Source organism: Hemitrygon akajei, chromosome 16 (assembly GCF_048418815.1).
Source record: "Hemitrygon akajei chromosome 16, sHemAka1.3, whole genome shotgun sequence".
NCBI lineage: Eukaryota > Metazoa > Chordata > Chondrichthyes > Myliobatiformes > Dasyatidae > Hemitrygon > Hemitrygon akajei.
The window spans coordinates 23,905,894-23,925,350 of NC_133139.1; the positions used below are offsets into that span (position 1 = coordinate 23,905,894).

The 19,457-nt window shown below is 39.5% G+C and overlaps 1 protein-coding gene across 8 annotated transcripts in view; it reads left to right on the forward strand.

The window, feature by feature from the left end:
- LOC140739829 (semaphorin-4E-like) overlaps window positions 1-19,457 on the forward strand; it is a 146,182-nt gene that overhangs the window by 84,450 nt on the left and 42,275 nt on the right. For 4 of the 8 annotated variants that reach the window (XR_012101760.1, XM_073068411.1, XM_073068409.1 and 1 more), the window contains exons 2-5: window positions 12,603-12,671; window positions 12,985-13,376; window positions 14,670-14,815; window positions 18,337-18,399. Coding sequence is in view for 7 of the 8 variants with exons in the window: in XM_073068411.1 (XP_072924512.1) it covers window positions 13,265-13,376; window positions 14,670-14,815; window positions 18,337-18,399 (321 nt within the window). In the remaining variant the exon portion in view is untranslated. Of the gene's footprint in view, window positions 1-12,602; window positions 12,672-12,984; window positions 13,377-14,669; window positions 14,816-14,854; window positions 14,908-18,336; window positions 18,400-19,457 lie in introns of those variants that run through there. The other 4 variants (XM_073068412.1, XM_073068414.1, XM_073068413.1 and 1 more) reach the window with 4 other exon arrangements.

A 19,457-nucleotide genomic window follows, 5' to 3' on the forward strand; every position in this document is an offset into this window, starting at 1 on the left:
AGTTCAAACTTGTGTTACTTGGAAGCAAACCCCTCTGAGTCAGAAGGTTAAAGCCATTATGTAGTTTTGCTCAGAATTTGGTAAAGGGGACAGGTTTTCATTGAAATGTATTCTGGCCAATTTTACTCTCCAAAGAGACCATAGAATCATACAAATTTGAAGACAGAATGAGCCCACTGTGGTGAAAAATTAAGCTGCTTAGGTTATTCTAACCTCTTGGCTTTCAGTACTTTACCTTGAACGTTACTGTTCTTCTACTGTTCAACCTCGAACTGTTTAAATGTGATAAGGCCTCTGAATCTGCTTTCTGATAAAATAAGCTAAAAGATCAGAATTAGCCATTCAGCATATTGAGTCTGCTCAGCTATTCAGTCGTGGTTGATTTATTGTTTAACCTCTTTCCCACCTTCACCCTGTAGCCCATAACCCCCTTACCAAACAAGAACCTATCAATCTCTGCCTGAAATACACCAACTGACTGGACCTTCACAGCCCTCTGTGGCAATGAATTACATAGATTCAGCACCCTCTGAAGAAATTCCTTCTCAACTCAGTTTTAAAGAGATATCTATTTATTCTGAGCTTTGTCCTCTATTCTAGACTCTCACTAATGGAAAAATCCTTTCCATGTCTGCTCTATCTAGGCCTTTCAATTTCTGATATATTTCAATGAGATTCTCCCTTATTCTGAACTCCATTACATACAAGCCAAGAGACATCAAAAGCTCCTCATATGTTAGGCTTTCATTCCTGGGATCATTCTTGTGAACCTTCTGTGGACCCTGGTCAGGGCCAGTGCATCATGCCGTGGATATGGGGCCCAAAATTACTCACACTATTCCAAATGGGATCTGACTAATACCTTATAAAGCCTCAGTAGTACATCCTTGCCTTTACAGTATAGTCCAGTCCTCTTGAAGTTAATGCTAAATTTTCATTTGCCTTCTTTTCTACTGACTTGACCTGCAAGTTGAACTTGAAAGACTGTCAAGTATCTTTGCACCTCTGATTTCTGAGTTTTCTCCCCATTTAGAAAATAATGTACACCTTTGATTCTTTCTACAAAAGTGCATTACCCCACATTTTCCAACTGCTACTTTGCCTACTTTCCCAAACTGTCCCAAGTCCCACTGTCCAAGACTCCCTGCCTCTGTGACACTAGCTGGTCCTCCACCTATCTTGATACCATCTGAAAACTTTTACAGAATGCCATTACTTCCTTCATCCAGATCATTAACCAAAAAGATTTCCATTATTCTTTGGTTTAAACGAACTCCTTGATTACCTCATACTCTTCTATCAATTAACTTAAAACTTTGTTTCTGAATTAACATTCTTTGTGAAAAAAAAGTATTTCCTGTTAACTCTGTTGGGGTCACTCATAATCATTTACAACTCAGTTAAAGTTTCTCCAAATCTCCCTTTTGGAAAAGATCAACTTAAACAGTGTCTCAACATTATAAAAATTCTTCAACCCTGGCAACTTGTAACTAATTTTTCCAACTTTCAAAACTGACTATCTAGCTGTTCACTTGTTTGGTATTTGTGAGATTCTGCTCAATGCAGAAATTACTTTTTCCTACAGAAAAGTTGCTGCAATTTGAAAGAGATCCATTGATTCTACCATGCTTTCAAATACTCTAAGTAGCAGCTAGAAAAATATCTATTTGTTTGTACATTTTTTTTGTATGGATACTAGAGGAGTAACTTAACTTTTGGAAAATTACCTGATATGAGTGAACGAAATCCCATAAAATTTCTGATTCCAAATGATGCCAACTATAAATGCTGCACTGTACATCATTATCAGTGATTTGCATTCTCAGATCACTGATCCTAGAACTGCAGATATGCCTGCAGAAGGTACAGACATTTCCTGGATCAGGAGATGTTGAAAGTGGAATTTTGCTTTTCTTTCCATCTTTCCCTTAAGTTTCCATGTACCGTTTTGCCTCAAACAAGGATACTGCTTCATGGAGGATGTGGAGACATTGAGGCTGATTGATCAATTGTTCATCCAAGCTTGTTTTCTTGAAACCATATTTTCACTGACTGAACCGAGAGTTTCAGAATTTTTTTTATTCTACCACCTTTTGGCTAATTGTGCCCTACATATGTAATGATATTAGGTTTGCTAACCGCAAACTTCCAAACTCAATCAAAGTCCTTAAGCCCTATCAGATATGAATAACAACAAGTACTATCACTAAAGGGGATTATACTGTAATTACCCAATCTTCAAAGACTAGTTTACTTCCCTATTCATACCCACTATTCGAGCGGTGGGTCTCCTCTCCCAACCAAGGAGAAGATACTTCCAGCTAACAAAATAATTTAAAACATAGTTCCTTTATTTTCAGTTTTAAATCCAAACAACATTTTTTGAACACATTTAAAACTCTGAGTATTTCTATCTTAAACATTTTCAAATTGCAAATCATTTCTAAAACATTTCCAAAACACAGATACAATTCCTATAAACTAAAAAGACATACCAATGATGCAGATGAATGAAGCATATGTCCCAGAAATTGAAGCCAGAGAAATGGATTCTAGTTCACCCAGTGTTTCTTCCATAACTTCTTGATGTTCTTTACCTCATTCCTAATAAGCCTTAACTGCTCTCAACATTCATACAATTTCTTCTACTTGAGTGACTTCACACTCATATATTTCTTCAGATACCCTTTTTTACATAAATGGTCTAAAAGTCTCTTGGTGGCATAGATCTCAGCTAATGCTGTAAAGCTAACTTCTTTGAGTGGATAAAACTCCTAATTATAACAAAAACTGTAAACTATTTGATACGCTAAATGATATTATTCATTAGGTCTGCAAGCTTCTTTGAACTAAGCAACTTAGTTAGCTTGTCTGTTTTGAAGCAAGCCACATTAAACAACCTATTGTCTTATACTGCACTTCTGAGCATTAGTAAACCAAGTGTGGTGAGCTACATCCTACTTCTCACAGGCAGAGCATCTGCTAAGCAGCTCTATTGATAATAGTCTTAAATTCAAACTAATTGTTGCTTGTCATTCACATTTTAAAAACTGAAGACTGACTCCCATTGACGACTAGAAAATAAACAAAGCAATATTCGTTGGAAATTAACTGTTTCATCTTACAAGGAGCAGTAGCTGTGCTTAGAGTGAGCTTAACAAAACATGAGACCACTGGTCCAGGACACTAAAATAATGGTTCTGGAATAAATTCTGGAAAGATGGCATGATAAGGGGCAACCTGTTGTGTATAGCTGTGATGAGAATCATCAAATATTTCCATTTAGGACTGATACAGCTGAAATCCATAGTCACAGCCATTGGTACTTCAGTAAGCAACTTTGTTTTAAGACATTTTAAAAAACCTATCAATACTCAAAATCAACGGAACCCAAACTACAGACTGAGGTTGAGTGTGCAGTTTCTCGTTAAGAAAAAGGAAGCAAGGGAAGCGTGCTGGGCTGCAAGTAAAATTAATATGCAGAGGTTTTAGACTCCAAATCCTGACTATCCTTCTGGTGAATGTAGTGTCTGGAAAATAAAACTGAAGACCTCAGAGCAAGATTGATGTACCATGAGGACATCAGGGACTGCCATGTACTTTGCTTCATGGAAACATGGCTAACACCCACCATTTCAGATGCAGTGCTGGAAATCAATGGTTTCACCATTCACCATAAAGACAGGACTGTTTTTAAAGGTAAAGGTGGTGGAGACTGCTTTCTAACTCATTATTAATTCATCATGGTGCATAGATGTGGCAGTTCTGTCACAGTTCTGCTCACCTGACCTGACACATCTACGGTCCTTTTATCTGCCAAAAGAGTTTTCTGCCATCATCCTGGCAGTGGCATATATTCCACCTCAGACTAACATCAGACAGGCACTGGAGGAGCTAACCTCCATAATCAATAGGCAGGAGTCAGCACACCCTGATGTCTTTCCTATCATTAAGAGGGATTACAACCAGGTCAGTATGAAGAAGTCTCTGAACAACTACCAACAATATATCACCTGTGGAATCAGAGGACCCAGTGCACTTGACCACTGTTATACCACCATCTGGCTATGCTACTACTCCCACCATATAGGCCAAGACTAAAATCCACAGCACCAGGGCTGATGACAAAGAAGGCATCGTCAAGGGAGGCCGAGGAGCATTTGCAGAACTGCTTTGAGTCAGTGGACTGAATAATATTCAGGGATTCATCTTTAAGTGAGAATAAATATGCCACAGTTGTCACTGACTTTATCAAAAGCTGTGTGGATGAGTGTGTACCTTCAAGAACATACCAGACATACCCAAATCAAAAGCCGTGGATGAACCCGGAGATTCATAGTCTGCTGAGGGCTACATCTGTGGCATTCAAGATCAGTGATCTAGAACTATACAAGAAGTCCACGTATAACCTATAGAAGGCTATCTTAAGTGAAAAAACAATTTCAAATGAGGCAGTGTCAGATGCATGTCAGCTCTGGCAGGTTTGCAGACCGATACTTCATACAAAGTGAAACCTAACATCATGAATGACAGTGATGATTCACTCTCAGCTGAGCTCAATTCCTTTTATGCACACTTTGAAAGAGAGAATAAAGCCTCATCTATGCAAATCCCTGCAGCAACCATGACCTTGTGATCTCTGTCTCAGAGGCTGACATCAGAACATCTTTCAAGAGGGTGAACTCTTGCAGGGCATCAGGCATAAGGTCCCTGGTAGAGTTCAGAAAACTGTACCAATCAACTAGCGGGAGTGTTCAAGGACATATTCAATTTCTCACTGCTGCAGTCAGAAATTCCAAACTGCTTCAAAACGGTGATAGTCATACCAGTGTCCAAGAAGAGCAGAGAGAGCTGCCTCAATGACTGTCGCCCAGTGGCACTCACATCTACTGTGATGAAATGCTTTTACAGATTTGTCATGGCGAGAATCAACTTCTGCCTAAGCAAGAATCTGGACCTGCTCCAATTTCTCTATTGCCACAATAGGTCTACAGCTGATGCAATCTTATTGGCTCTCCACTTGGCTTTAGATCACCTGGACAATAGTAAAAGCAAATTTCATCAGGCTGCTGTTAATTGACTACAGTTCGTATTCAATACAATCATACCTTCAATTTTAATCAAAAAGCTACAAAACTTGGGCCTCTGTACTATTCTCTGCAACTGGATCCTTGACTTCCTCATTGGGAGACCGCAGTCTGTGTGGATTGGAAATAACCTCTCCTCCTTGCTGACAATCAACATCGGTGTATTTCAAGGATGCGTGCTTAGCCCACTGCTCTGCTTTACTCTACACTCACAACTGTGTGGCTAGCTCAAACACCATCTCCAAATTTGCCAACAACACAACTATTGTTGGCAGAATTTCAGAGTGTGATGAGAAGGCTTACTGGGCTGAGAGAGATTAGCTGGTTCAGTTGTGTTGCAGCAATGATCTTGAACTCAGCGTCAGTAAAACCGAAGAATTAATTGCGGAATTCAGGAAGGGGAAGTTTTGGGAACATACACTAGTCCTCATCAAGGGTCAGAAGTGGAAAGGGTGAATAATTTCAAGTTCCTGGTTGTCAACATCTCTGAGGATCTCTCCTGGGCTGACTGTACTGATGCACTTACCAGAAAGTCATGACATTAAGAGTTTGAGGAAAATTGGTGTGTCACCAAAGTCACTTGCAAATTTCTACAGGTGTACTGTGGAGAGCATTCTAACTGCATCACCATCTGGTACGGAGGGACCACTGCACAGAATTGGAAAAAAAGCTGCAGCTTCATCAAGGACACTAGCCTCCCCAGAATTCAGGAAACCTTCAAAAGGTGATGCCTCAAGAAAGGAAGGATTCATCATTAGGGACCACCATCACCCAGGACATGTACTGCTGATGCAAATAAGCAAATTTCATGGCATATGCTGGTGATATTAAACCTGATTTCTGATTCTGATTCATATTGCAATTGTAAACCAACACTACTCTTTGAATGCAAAACCTTTGTGACCTACTGATGATACTGCAAGAGTCAGGAGAGGCATGGTTAGCAATACTCCCAGAAGGTCCTACGTACCTAGTGGGAGGCCAATAGCCTTGCTGAGGCTAATGTCAGTAATATCAGAATGATTCTTGAGCAGAATTTCACTACACTGGCCATTATGTGTGGATGCTAGATTCTCATCTTCCTAAAGAAACCCTCAATTCACAAACAACCTTTCAGCTCACTGATAACCAGTGATAACATTTAGCCATTGTTAATTAATAGTGGGCACTGAATTAATTGTTTTGATTAAGGACCATCGAAATGGCCCAGAAGAGTACAGTGCATGAGCTATTTTTTTGAGCTCTACGTATCATATATACATATGAAGAATTTTAAGTTAATAATAGCTGATATTGGGGGGGGTGAGGTGTATGGTTTTGGGGGAACTTTGTAGGGATGGTACTGTGGACTGCTGACCTTGTAATGTACAGAAACAGGCCCTTTGGTCCATTTCAACCATCAAGTACCTATTTATCCAAATCTTGTTTACCAGTATTATATCTGTAGATTACTATGACTCAATGATTCAAGTGCTCATTCAAACGCTTCTTAGACACTATGAGAAAACTAGACTCCATTGTTTTCTTAGGCAATGCTTTCCAGGCTTCAAACACCTTCTTGGTTTAAAAACTTTTTTCCTCTTATCCCCTCTGAACCTCTTGTTTGTCACCTTAAACCAATGCCCTCTGTTATTAGATTTTTCCAAGATGGGAAAAAGCTCCTCACTATCCACCAAATCTGTGTAGCTCATAATTTTGAGTACTTTTGCCAGATCCTCCCTCCACCTCCTCTGCTCCAAAGAAAACCTGGCCTCATTTCCTTGGTAGGCTTTCCTCATAACTTAAAAAAAAGTCATCCAGGCAACTCCTGGTAAATCTTTTCTGCATCGTATTCAGTACACCTAGCCAGTCCTTTCTATAGTGGAGCATCCAGAACAACATACACTATTCCACTTATGGTCTAATCAATGCTTTTAAAGTTATTCCAAGGCTCCTTGGATATGTATTTTATGTCCCAGTTAATGAAGACAAACATCCTATGTGCCATCACCACCTCATCTACCTAAGCTGCCATCTTCAAGAATCTTTGGAGTTGTACATCAAGATCCTTCTGTTCCTCATACTCAATACTCATTTATTCTATATGTCCTAAACTAAATAAGTCCCCTCCACCAGAATGCATCTGAAACCCCCTGGTCTCCTTGGCTGCGTAAGTCTAGGGAAGACAACCTCCAGCCCTGCCAAACTCGTGAGATTGAGGCGCACTCGATCCCACCCCAACCCCAATTTGTGTGGATGCTGTGTAATTCGCTACCCTGTTACAAATTAATGCCACAAAATGACAGACAGTACACTGCAATTGATTAAAGGAATTATATTTATGAATCTTAATTCAAGGGTTAATAAAGAATAACAAAAAGAAAAGTGCCGATTCTAATTAAACAGTCAAATCTGAACAAGTTGGAGTTCATCTTGAACTTCTCTGTCAATCACGCACTGGGCCCGAGGGCAATGTGAAAGCTCACATCACTTTCCAAATGTAGCTCGCAACCCATCTTGAACCAGTGAGTCTCTTACCAGATTGTATGCTATGACCGGTTCTCCCCAGCGTCTTCTCTCTTCATCTCCTCTCGCAAAGCTCCAAGCCCCACCTTAGTGTCCCTCACCAAAGAAACCTCCCTTTAATCCTACCATCCTAACCAGATGGCACACATTTCTTCTCTCTCTTATCTTCAACAGTAATGCAAACAAGCTTGAAAACAGAATAGACTGCTCTTACAGAGCTACCAAAATGAAATACATACAGCATAACAGTAAAAATATGAACCAGGGAATTACACTTTTCTCCCACCAAAATAGTCATGTCCTCATGATTTTGAAATAATTTTGTCATCTCGCCATTAAAAACACCGTTTTCAAAGGAATTTTGTGATGTCGGAACCTCCAATCGATTTGTAAATGGTAGTGACACATCACACCGGGGGATAGTCGCAACCCTCTGTTACCTTGGTGCTACATAGGCCAGCTTATCTGGAGGTCTCCTGATTCTTTGAGACCTCCATATCTCATCATCTATGTCTTCAGTTTCATACGTTCTTTGGGATACTTCTGGTCTTCATGGCGAGGCCTCCCCATGTCTATTACTCATGCCTTCTGGCAACCCAGGTCCCTCTGCCACTTGGCTGAGCTCAGCTTCATTCCCAGTTACTTTAGAGCCCAGCCCCCTTCATGGTCCAGCTGCAAGCCTGCCTGTCCACAGATAGCCTCCTGATTTCATCTGCCTTAGCGTGAGAAGGGTTGGGAATCTCTTCCTAAATTAGTGGTGAGTTAGCAAAAAGCAGCATATACCGCACCCCCATTTCCTCATCCTCCGAATCCGTATCTCATTCAGGGGTGGGGCTGGTCAAATCTTTCCTGCTGCTGATCCTAAAGTTTCTTCACATTGCCGCAGAGTCCTCTTACAAGGTGTAGGGTCCAGGTCGGGCTCTGGGTCAACACGCACCTCTTGTCCCAGAGGCAGAAGGTGATTCTGATAGAGAACTTGACAGGCCCATTCCCATCCTTCGGTTTCACCCAGAAAACCTGGTATATTTGGCATCTAACTCTCCACTACATAGGGCATAGCCGTCCAGCAGTCAGCCAACTTGTGCTTTCCCAGTAGCCCCAAATTCTTTATGAGGACCAGGCAGGAGTTGGGAGAACCTAACTTTCTGATCATACCTCCTCTTATTTCCTTGATTCTGCTTGGCAGCCAAGACCTCGGTTTCAGCCATTTTCAGCTCCCTTCTCACATCAGACACATACCTAACATTTAAGTCTTCTCTTTATCAGCTTCACTCATAGGTATCTGGTAATAGCCACTTCTCAAGTCCAGCACCCTGAACCACGTTGCATCATTCAGGCAGGCTAGCGCATCCTTGATTCTCGGAACTGTATGTCTGTTCAGAATCTGATAGTCCACACACATCCGTACCTTCCCATTCTTTTTCCTGGCCACTACTATTGGTGACATATAAGGGCTTCTGGACTCAGTGATGATCTCAGTTTCCTTCAACTTCCGCAGATGCTGCTGAACGTCCTCCACCTCTGCAGGCGCCAGTCGCCCGCAACCTTTCTCTGAACTGGGTGTCCTCTGTCACCTGGATGGTGTGGCGGGTGCTCTTGGAACAACCCACATCAAACTCATCAGCAGAAGAGACATCTTCCAGCTTCAGCATTTACTCTATCAACCTCTTCTTCCAACCTCCAGGTACCAGGAGGCCCCAAAGCTGAATGACTCTGCAGTCATCTTTCATCTTTTTGGAGAGAATTTCTCCCCAGCTTGTCTCACAGGGACTCTAGACATTACCATCACCGGGAAGAGATGCACCATTGACGTCCCCCTCCTGAGGGTGACCTCCCACTCCAAAGTGTTCCTGACACTCACTATTATCCTGTTCACCTGTACAACCAAGGGCTTCTGCAGTTTGGGCCCCTGCAGGTAAACATGACTCCTTTCGTGGTTTTCTGGAGCATCCACCAAGAGGGCTTCGGCCTCAGGCATTCCTGGAAATTTGGGGTTTCCAGTCACTCTCGCTACTTCCCCAGGCTGTAACGTGATTGACTTTGACTGAGTGAACCACACAGGCCCTTGTTTATGCTCATCATCCTGCCCAGTGTGACTACGCATTTCCTCAAAAGCAGCTCGGAACACAGGGTGAATGGGCATTGTTTTCAGAAAGCTCTCTCCAACTTGCTCCTTGTAGGCTCCTACTCCTCACAAGAGGAGTATTCATTCCCACAAAAATTGAAGATTTGTCCTTCTCAACCGGGTCCAGACAAAAGATCATTAATGTAACAAGGACCTCAGCTACTCCCACATCCACCTCCAAAAACTTCAGCTTCAATGACAAGTAACCATTGTACGGATAATAATCCGTACTAAGACCCCAGATCTCCAGCACGATGATAAATGCGCTAAATACTGGTTGTAAAATGAACGGTACAGCAGAGTAACCTGAGAGCTGGTGTCAAGTATGGCTCTAGCATAACTACCCTCAATCCATGGCGATACACTGGAGCTTGGCACTACTAAGCCTTCAGGAATAGGGTGTTCCTGGATATATTGCTGGGAACGTGTTCCCCCCGAAATGCCAGGCTGTTCCCTCACTGGGTCTCTCTGCTTAGGTACCCAGGGGCTCACTCTCCGAGGAGTTTCCCATTGATCACACTCCCTCTTTACTGTCTTGGACTTTGGACTGTCCCTCTTTACCATAGTTATAACAGACAATACTGGCCGCTAGCAGCCCTCTGCATAATTCATCTCCTTAGGGGGTCCACCTCCCTATCAGCTCTATCATACTGGGGGGCCGCACCTGCCGATAACAACTGGGACATCTCAGTCCTAAACTCTGCCACGAGCTCCTTCACCACTCCCTGGGGTAGGTTTTCAGTGGTTACCTCAGCCAAGGGGACCACTACTGAGGAATGTACCCTGCGGATGGAGGCCTCCCATGCCTCCATCGCATTTTCCTCCACGCTTACTTCTTTGATCAGCTCAACAAACGGGGGGGGGGGGGGGGGGTCGCATCTTATGAGATATTCGGAGACCCCAAGCAATCAGGTCCAGCGAATGGGCGCCTTTCGCCACCTAGTCCATTCTTAAGGTATTCACCTCAGCCGTTTGAATGTCCCCTCAACGCCGTAAGCAAATTAGCTGCCTCTCTAGCCAAAAAATGTACGTAGAAAACTTCTCCTGAAACAAGTTCTGAAACCCCGTCATAAGCTCCAATGGGCTTCCCATCGCGCCAAACTCCTTTTCTAGTGCTTGCATGTAGGCCACAGAGAAAGCAAAGGGGTTCTCTGTCTTTATGGATCTCACTACGTCAGCAGCCAGCCCCTTCAAACTTTTAACCAATTGCTGTCATTTTTTTCATCATCAGAGCACTGCCACTCATCCAGCAACTGAGAGGTCTGCTCTGCCCAAGTCTCATACACATCATTCACACTTACCAGGATTAATTTACATTTCCATTGCTGTGCCCAACTTTCCAGTTGATCAGTATCATTTTCATAACAAAGACTACCTTTCCCATCATCAGTGTCACGCCAATTTTCATGTCAAACTTTCCATTTGTACCGCCTTCATTCTTATCTAAGTCATATATAAAACAAACAGCAAGGCTCCCTACACCAATACCGTGGTACACCATTGACCGTAGTCTTCCAATCACTGAAGTAACCATCCGTCTCATGTTACATGTACTTTTGGATCTAATTTGCCATGGGCTCTAACTTTGTGGATCATCTTCCATTTGGGTGCTTGTCAAAAGGGTGATCATGTTGGATGTGTACACAATGGAGTTTAGAAAACTGAGAGGTAATTTTATTGAAAGGTTTAAGGTTTGTAGGCTGGACAGGATAATTTCTGTGTGAATGTTTCCCCACATGAGAGAGTCTAGCATCAAAGAGAATAGTCTCAAAAACAAGGGTCATCCATTTTAAGACTGAGTTGAGGAAGAAACGCTTCTTTTCATAAGGCCATCTTTGGGATTCCTTTCTCCAGAAAACTGTGGAGTCTGCACAAATGGGAAAGGAATATGGTTTTAAGGAAGGTTAGCCCAGTGATGATCATTGTAAGTGGTGGAGGAAGGCTTAAGGAACAGAATAGCTTATGCTTGTTTCTTTTTTATGGCCTTGTTCTAGGAGTGCAGTGATATCTCACCTGATACTTAATGGTGAGATGTCACAAAGAACTGAAAGCCTTTGTTCTAGTATGCTGTTAATTATTTCCATTTCAACTAGACACTTCCCTTTTCCTCCCCATATTTCCCCTATTTTTAATTCTGTGATGTAGGAACATTGTTTGGAAAACAGACATGATAAAGAGGGGAACTCATCAGTTAGATCAAGCTATAAATCTACCTAGAACCAGCTGCGTGGCAGGAATCTAGTTACAAAACTTAAGCTGGATGCCATTTCAACTCTTCCCATTCTCACACCAACCTGTCCTTCCTCAGCTTTCTCCACTGCTAGGGTAACACAGCGGAGAAATTAGAATAACAACACTTCATATTCTACCTGAGTAGTCTATAACCCAATTATCTGGATGTCATATTTTCCAATTTCTAGTAACCCTTACCTTTTGTGATTATTTTTCCCTCACCCTTTCAATCCACCTACGTCCCACCCATTTTAGAACTCTCTCCCATATTCCCCTCCAGCCCCGATCATACACTTTCATTGCTCCCTTCTCCACCTGCCCTTCATCTTTACCCTAATGGTTCCCATTGTCATATTCCTTGCTCATCAGTTTACAGTTCTGACAGCCTTTGTGTCTCCCTTCCCTCCTCCACCTGGCTCCATATGCCTTTTTTTCCTTTATCTGCATCCACCCATCAAAGATCTGCATGTCTGTCTCACCTGGTTCCATTTGCTTGTTGTACTTCATTTCCCCTTTGCCTACTTATCACCTAATGGACCCTGTCTCATCCCATCCCACTCCCTCTCGTCTTCATACTGGCTGTTTTCCCTCTCCACTGCCAAGTGTCAATGTAGCCCCTCAACCAAAAACATTGACAGTTCCTTTCCCCACAGATGCTGCTCAACCTGCTGAGGTCCTCCCAGCAATTAGTTTTATGCTGAGTTCCACTTTGTTCCTAAACGGTAAGTACAGTTTTTAGCTACAAAGCTTATAGAAATCAACATTTTTTGCATATTTGTTTTGTGCAAGAGCACAAAAAAATTCGTTTGACTCTCAACCTAAACAGCAGTAGCCTTTCTCTGTATTACAGGCATTAGTTTTTAGAAAAGTCATAAAAATGTTTACATTTATCTTTCTAGGTTTTCCAAGGAAGTAATATCTATGAAAGCTATTATAATGATAGTTTAATTTTTAGGATTTAAATTATAAGGCAAAGTTTTTGCATTGAAGAATGGGAACCTTAACAAAGATACTGAAGAGCAAATTTTATTTCAGGTTAATGCTTCACGGAAGATTCCATCAACCTGTTATTGAAGGATGCAACCTAGGAACTTGCTTTTCATTTGAATGCTTACTTTTTAATGACTTTACTGGAGATACATTTCAAATCTGGCACCATGGTAGCGATGGATGTGGACCCTGGACCTGCAGAACAACAACCTCTTCAACAAAGTGGTTCTTGAAGCTCTCGGGAGAAATGATTAACTATTACCTTAAATGTGTTTATCAGCAAGACTGTTCCAAAGCATTAACTATCCAAACATAGACACTGAAAATGATTAAGGGCTTTGTGTTCCTGTTTCATAATCTGCTGTTTACATTTCTACTACATACTCAAGCCTCTTACACACTGGATTGTACACCAAGAAAAACTGTGAATTATGAAGGTAAGAACAGTTTATTGTCTAAGAAATTATACTTAATTCTTCCAAATCCTCTTCACCCGAACACTAATGGTACTTTGTAGTTATGTGAATTGATCTGTTTTTTTTTATCATTTCCCATGATCTGGATGAGAATTTAAGACAACAAACATATGTCAATGTGGGAGTGGGATGTTGAATTAAAGTGTCAGGCAACCAGAAGCTCAAGGTCACTTCTGTGGGCTGAGCATAATTTTGCAAAGCATTCATTCTCCTATTATGTTGAGGCCCAAAGCAAGCATGGGAGACAATACTTTATCTGGTCACATTGCAGCCTTTGGGCGCAATGTTAAATTCTCCAACTTTAGATAAATTCACTCTTTCTTTCAGTCTGTATCAAAATTAGCCATTGGTGTGAGTTATGCATTTTGATTTTCAAATCAGCTTCTCTTTCTCTCCATACGTACATCCTGGCCTACTAGGGATGTCCCATAGCTCTTCTCTTAGCAATACATAGCACAGACAAAAAAGCATTATCTGCTTCTAACTGCTGCAATAACCTGTTTTGGTCTCATCCCTTCCTCATTTCTCTGAAATGAAAACTAACTTGTTTTCGCTCTTTCTCAGTTCTGACAAAGACCCTTAGACGTGAAACATTAATGCTTTCCCCTTTCCATAGATGTTGGCTGACCTGCTGATTGTATTTTCTGTTTCTATCTCAAATTTCAAATATCTGTGATTTTTAAAAGTCATAAACTTCAATATCTGCTTTAATTCCCTAGATATGTGTATATCTCTCCTATATCAGATATACTTTGGTTTTGTCATCCACTGTCAAACAAATTCACAAACTGCTTGTTCATGAAATTATAGTTAGTTCATGCAATACTTATGTACTTCTACTTAGAAATCTAACAAAATATCTGGGTACAGAATAACAGAGAAGCAAATACATTTCATATACATAGAAATGTTCTAGAAGAATAATTTTGTAGACAGCAGAAACTAGTAGTTAATCAAACACCCAATAGATCATTTATGAGAAGCATAATTATTTTAGAAAATGCCCACTGTTCTGATACTTAAAAAGCAGAAAGCAAATAATTTGCAGTTAATGACAACATGAATATTCACATGGTAGTGTAACTTTATTATCCTTCAAGCAATCTTAATTATGAACATAATCACTTTAGATTGCACATAATCTGTATATTGGCAGATATACAGATTATATCTGATTGCATATCTGACTTAAGAATGTCCCCAATATTATCATTTAATATTTTTGGCAAAGATATATGTTTTTACCTTTTGTAGATGCAAACTTGAAAACATTTGCTGAACAAGGAATCTCCAATTATTCAACACTGCTGTTGAGTGAAGAACATGGCCTCTTGTTAGTAGGAGCTAGAGATGCCATTTTTGCCCTCAACATTGAAAACGTTTCAGACTGTATTTCACAAGTAAGGATATCAAGAAAAATCTTTTGTGGTTCACACCTGTTGGTTTGAGTACCAAAATGGTAAAACTACAGATTCAGTGCTTGTCGAACTGGGTATGATGCAAAGTTAATTATTTCTGGTGATTCTTATAATTATTCCCATTTATCACTGTTTACGTCTTAAATATCTCTGTGCTTCTTGCTCATAAAGATGTGGAATTCCTGCTTGTAAGAACTTTGAGGGCATCACCTTGTTTGCCTGTAAAATTATCGTGCAACTGAACCCATATGGACCTTTAGTTCCTTGTGTTCAGTCATTTTAACTGGGAATATGGAGGTATTGGAGAGGAAAATAGTACCCACTACTCTTCCTGAAAGTCAATGCATAAGTGACAGTGAGGGATAAGCTATGAGAATACACGTGGTTGAAAAGTTTATTGATAAACTTCAAATTAATAAAAAGGGAGTTGAGTGTGAGACTGAAGGATATTTGAGGCCCATAGAATTAATGTGAACTTCCAAGGATTTGTGAAGGCACTCTTTTTTTAAAATTCAGTACCATGGATGGCTAGTTTTTATAAGTTCATTTGAAAGCATAGTTGCTCATTTTGGGATGGCATTTGCAGAATTATTGCTCTTTTTCATTTTAGGTTGTGATGGTAAACATGGTAGTACTCTATAGAATTGTTGTGCCAGAAGGGCCTGTTCCATGCTGTATCTATGAATAAAATATATTTTTAAAAATGTGCTGAAATATCTGAAGGACTAAGAATGATTGATGTTTCAGAGATGACTTAATTCAAACATACCAACACCAAATTTTTAGTGTTTAGTCTTATACTTCGAGATGTATAAAGATTATTACTTCCTCATGTTGTGAGATGGATGTAAGAAATAAAATTCTAATTCTAATTTTAGTTCTGCTCTATACCAAAATAACACCTGCTTCATCTTATATTCTTAGTTTATTCAATGACTTCTTAACCCAAATAAAACTTAGTCCAGTCCCATAAAAAAGGCTTATATTGAAACTCACTGCCTGTTTATCATATCTTTTATTATAAAAGTATTCTCTAGTGTTATTTAAGTGAAAGGAAAAAGGCAAATTTCAAAGAATTTAATAATTTAATTTTAATCATTTGATTTAAGAATAGTGCACATTTTCCTATGAACTCAGGTTTAGTGTTTAACAAAAATTTTATTGATGTTCACTAAATGTAGCTGTGATGTGAATAGGAGATGTAATGAAAGAAAGTGCCTTAGTATTATGAAACATAGCAACAATATATTTGGGTAGGAGAGACATCTGTTTACAACCCTGCTCAGATGAAGTGCCCTGCTGCTAACAGGATAATTGACCTTGGACACTAACTCTTTAAAATAGTTTTGTTTATGATTTGTGCAGTGGTGAAAAGTGTAGGAACGGGGATGCAGTGGAAGAATTTAAATCTGTGTGTTGTGAAGTGTAGCCATTGTGGAAGAATAAATACACCCATTGACTGTTCTAATTTATAATAAATATTTAAAGTGAATAACAATACAACTTCCAAAATTTTACTACACGATTATATTCCAGACATTATGTACCATGGGATTAGCATGCGTTTGTACAGCTGGCTAGGACGAGTCTTTCCGACAGAGGGCAGGAAGTTGCTGTTGTGTTATGTCTTTGTTTTGGAAACTCTTTTTTGACTTTGGCAGAGTTTCTGTACCCAAGGTCAAGGAGTTACTTTTAAATGTAATTTCATGTTGGGAACTGAGATTTAACTAATGGGGACCAAGTCATTTCTTTCAGATTTAATTTAGTAGAAGGAACCTTACTTTTATGGAAGTGTGTGTGTGTGTGTGTGTGTGTGTGTGTGTGTGTGTGTGTGTGTGTGTGTGTGTGTGTGTGTGTGTGTGTGTGTGTGTGTGTGTGTGTGTGTGTAAGAGAGAGAGGAGTGAGACACAAGTTATTGTTATAATAATGTGCTATGGCTAATTATTTTAAATGCTTCGGTTATATTTGAAACTGCTAAAGCAATATTTTCATGAAAACTATTTCGATTCAGTTGTCAAAATTAATGTAAATTAGGAAAGAGCAGAGACTTCAAAGAAGAGCAGATAAAATTTAGGAGCAAGAAAACTGATAGGTAAGGATAATAAACGTGGATGGGTTCATCAGTCTGGGATATTACAGTATAGTTATTGAGGAAAGGGTGGGTAGGGGAGTTACATTTTTGGTTAGTGAGAATATGACAGTAGTAGCACTTGAAGAGGATATGCATGGATATTTATCCAATGATGCCATATGAGTAGAACTTAGAAGCAAAAGGGGGGTAATCACTTTGTTGATATTGTACTATAGACCCCCCCCCCCCCCCAATATGTGGATTATGTGGATTTTCTGGTGTAGTCTGTTTTGTCATGTACTTTTGTGATATCATTCTGAAGGAACATTGTCTCATTTTTTAACTGCATTGCATTTGTGGTTTCTAAATGACAATAAACTGAATCTGAATAGTCAGTAGGAATTAGAGAAGCAAATATGTAAGGAGAATATGTACAAATAATAGAAGTTTAAGAATAGGTAGATAATTCTAACTTCTCTAATATTACCTGAGACCGCCATCGTGCTAAGGGATTGGATGGAGTAGGGTTTGCTCCATCCTTGTTCTTTTCTCCAGTCAATGCAAAGAAACATAATTCATTTTCAAGGTAATATTGAGAATGCAGTATCTATCCACAAATATATTTTGAAAGGGAAACATGGTTTGGCTACTGTAATTATGTTGTTTTCTCAATCACCTATCTGACACAATTTCCATAATGCAACAGTAGCAACGTAAGCAGCAGAAATAGAAACAGAAATGGACAATGTGTCTTATTAATCCTGGTCCACCATTTAGTAAAATCATGAATGACCCAGTTCTTAGAGTCCACTTTCTTGTATAGTCCTCCAATTCCTTTTGGTTGTTGGTCAGGCAACATACGCAGAAAAATGGGAGTCACTCTTTGTTCTGGATGTACAACTGTTCCTCATCACTGAGTGATTTTATTGATGCATCTATTCAAAAATGCAACAAAGAAGAGGCATGCAGCTGTATACAGGAAAAATATTTTGGAGATTACAGTGGCTTGGATATCTAATTTTAAAAGCAGGTTGACACCTGGGTTGACAGCCTCCCTAGCAGTAGTAATCCCATGATTCTGATTTCCATTTATCAGACTTTGTCTTGATTATATGTTTCTCATTTCTTTGAATGCTCTTATGTAACCCTTTATCTTTGGCTAACATTATATCTGACATGTAATTGTAATGTCTGTTCTCATAATAGAGCATTCTTTCACAAATGTTTGTGTTTTGTTTTTAACTGCCTTTTATAAATGCCCTTTGTCAGTAAAATCTAGCCCTAGGGATGGTTAATGATATTTATTTGGACTGCTGAATACATCCTGTTCCCTCTTTTTTAAAACTCTATTTAAGGCCTTCCAATCTTGTCTGAATAATGACTGTTCATCCTTAAAATTGCGCAGTTTTAAATCTCCCAACCATTTTTCTAGGAGATGTGGCCTGTTTCGGAACAGAAACAGAAAGAATGCATGTACAAAGGAAAATCGCAAGAGGTACATTACACAATTGTTAAATACTCAGTTCTAAAAATCACAGTTATTGGTAATAAAATAAAGCACGGCTGAGAATCAGACAACTGACAAAGGCAGGTTCTTTGAATTGTGTTTAGGTTAATTAAGGATGCTTTTTAAACATATTAGAGTTCATAATATTAAAATTTCCACAATCTGATAATTGCCATCAGTTCTCGCTTTATGACAGAAACAGAGCATGTGACCTTTCCTACGTTTATTCATCTGGATCAAAATAATGGAAATTTCTTTTGAAAATAAATGTTTCTGTCTATGCTCATCTAAGGTATGACTTTAAGCTGCCTTAAAGTAATTGGGTTTCAGGTGTGAAATCAGATGAAGATTTTCAGTTGTCTTTTGCTCTGGCCACCATATTAAAAACAGAAGTGGGAATAGGCTACTTATTCTTAAATATTTCTGTGTGGATTTTTGCCTCTCATTTTATAAGTGCTTATGATTAAGATGGTGAGTCCAGCCTACTCTTCTTTTTCCTGCTCATTCCAGGGTTATTGACATTAAGGGTGATATCTCCAGTTTTTTTCCTCCACTGAGCCTGAACAGGGTTATTGTTCATACTTGGTTGCAGCTTCTTTTCTAAATTTTTGCTTTCTTTATCATCCTCAACAAGAAAAATGGCAAACTCTAACAATTTTCTTTAAGATCAATTGGAAGTTGTTCAGAATATTCAAACTATTATTTCATCCTTATTAGATGCACTGAATATGATTTGATTCCAACAATACCTGAAACATTATTAAGTCTTTCCTCCCTCTATGTTACAACTGATTTACTTGAGCTATTACTCCCTGGTTGTAATATCTCATCAAATGTGGTAACATTGAAAGAATTGTACTGCAGTGTTTCATTCAAATCATTGACTGTATCATTTCCAATTAAAGTAAGCTTTTTTTGTGTAACAGGTTTATTTAAAATATTTTTCCATCTGTATCTAAATTGAGTTTTTCCTGAATTTTTTTTGAAGTTATTATGCACCTTTAATTTATGTGCCACAGCTTTTATTATTTACTTTACTGTTTTTG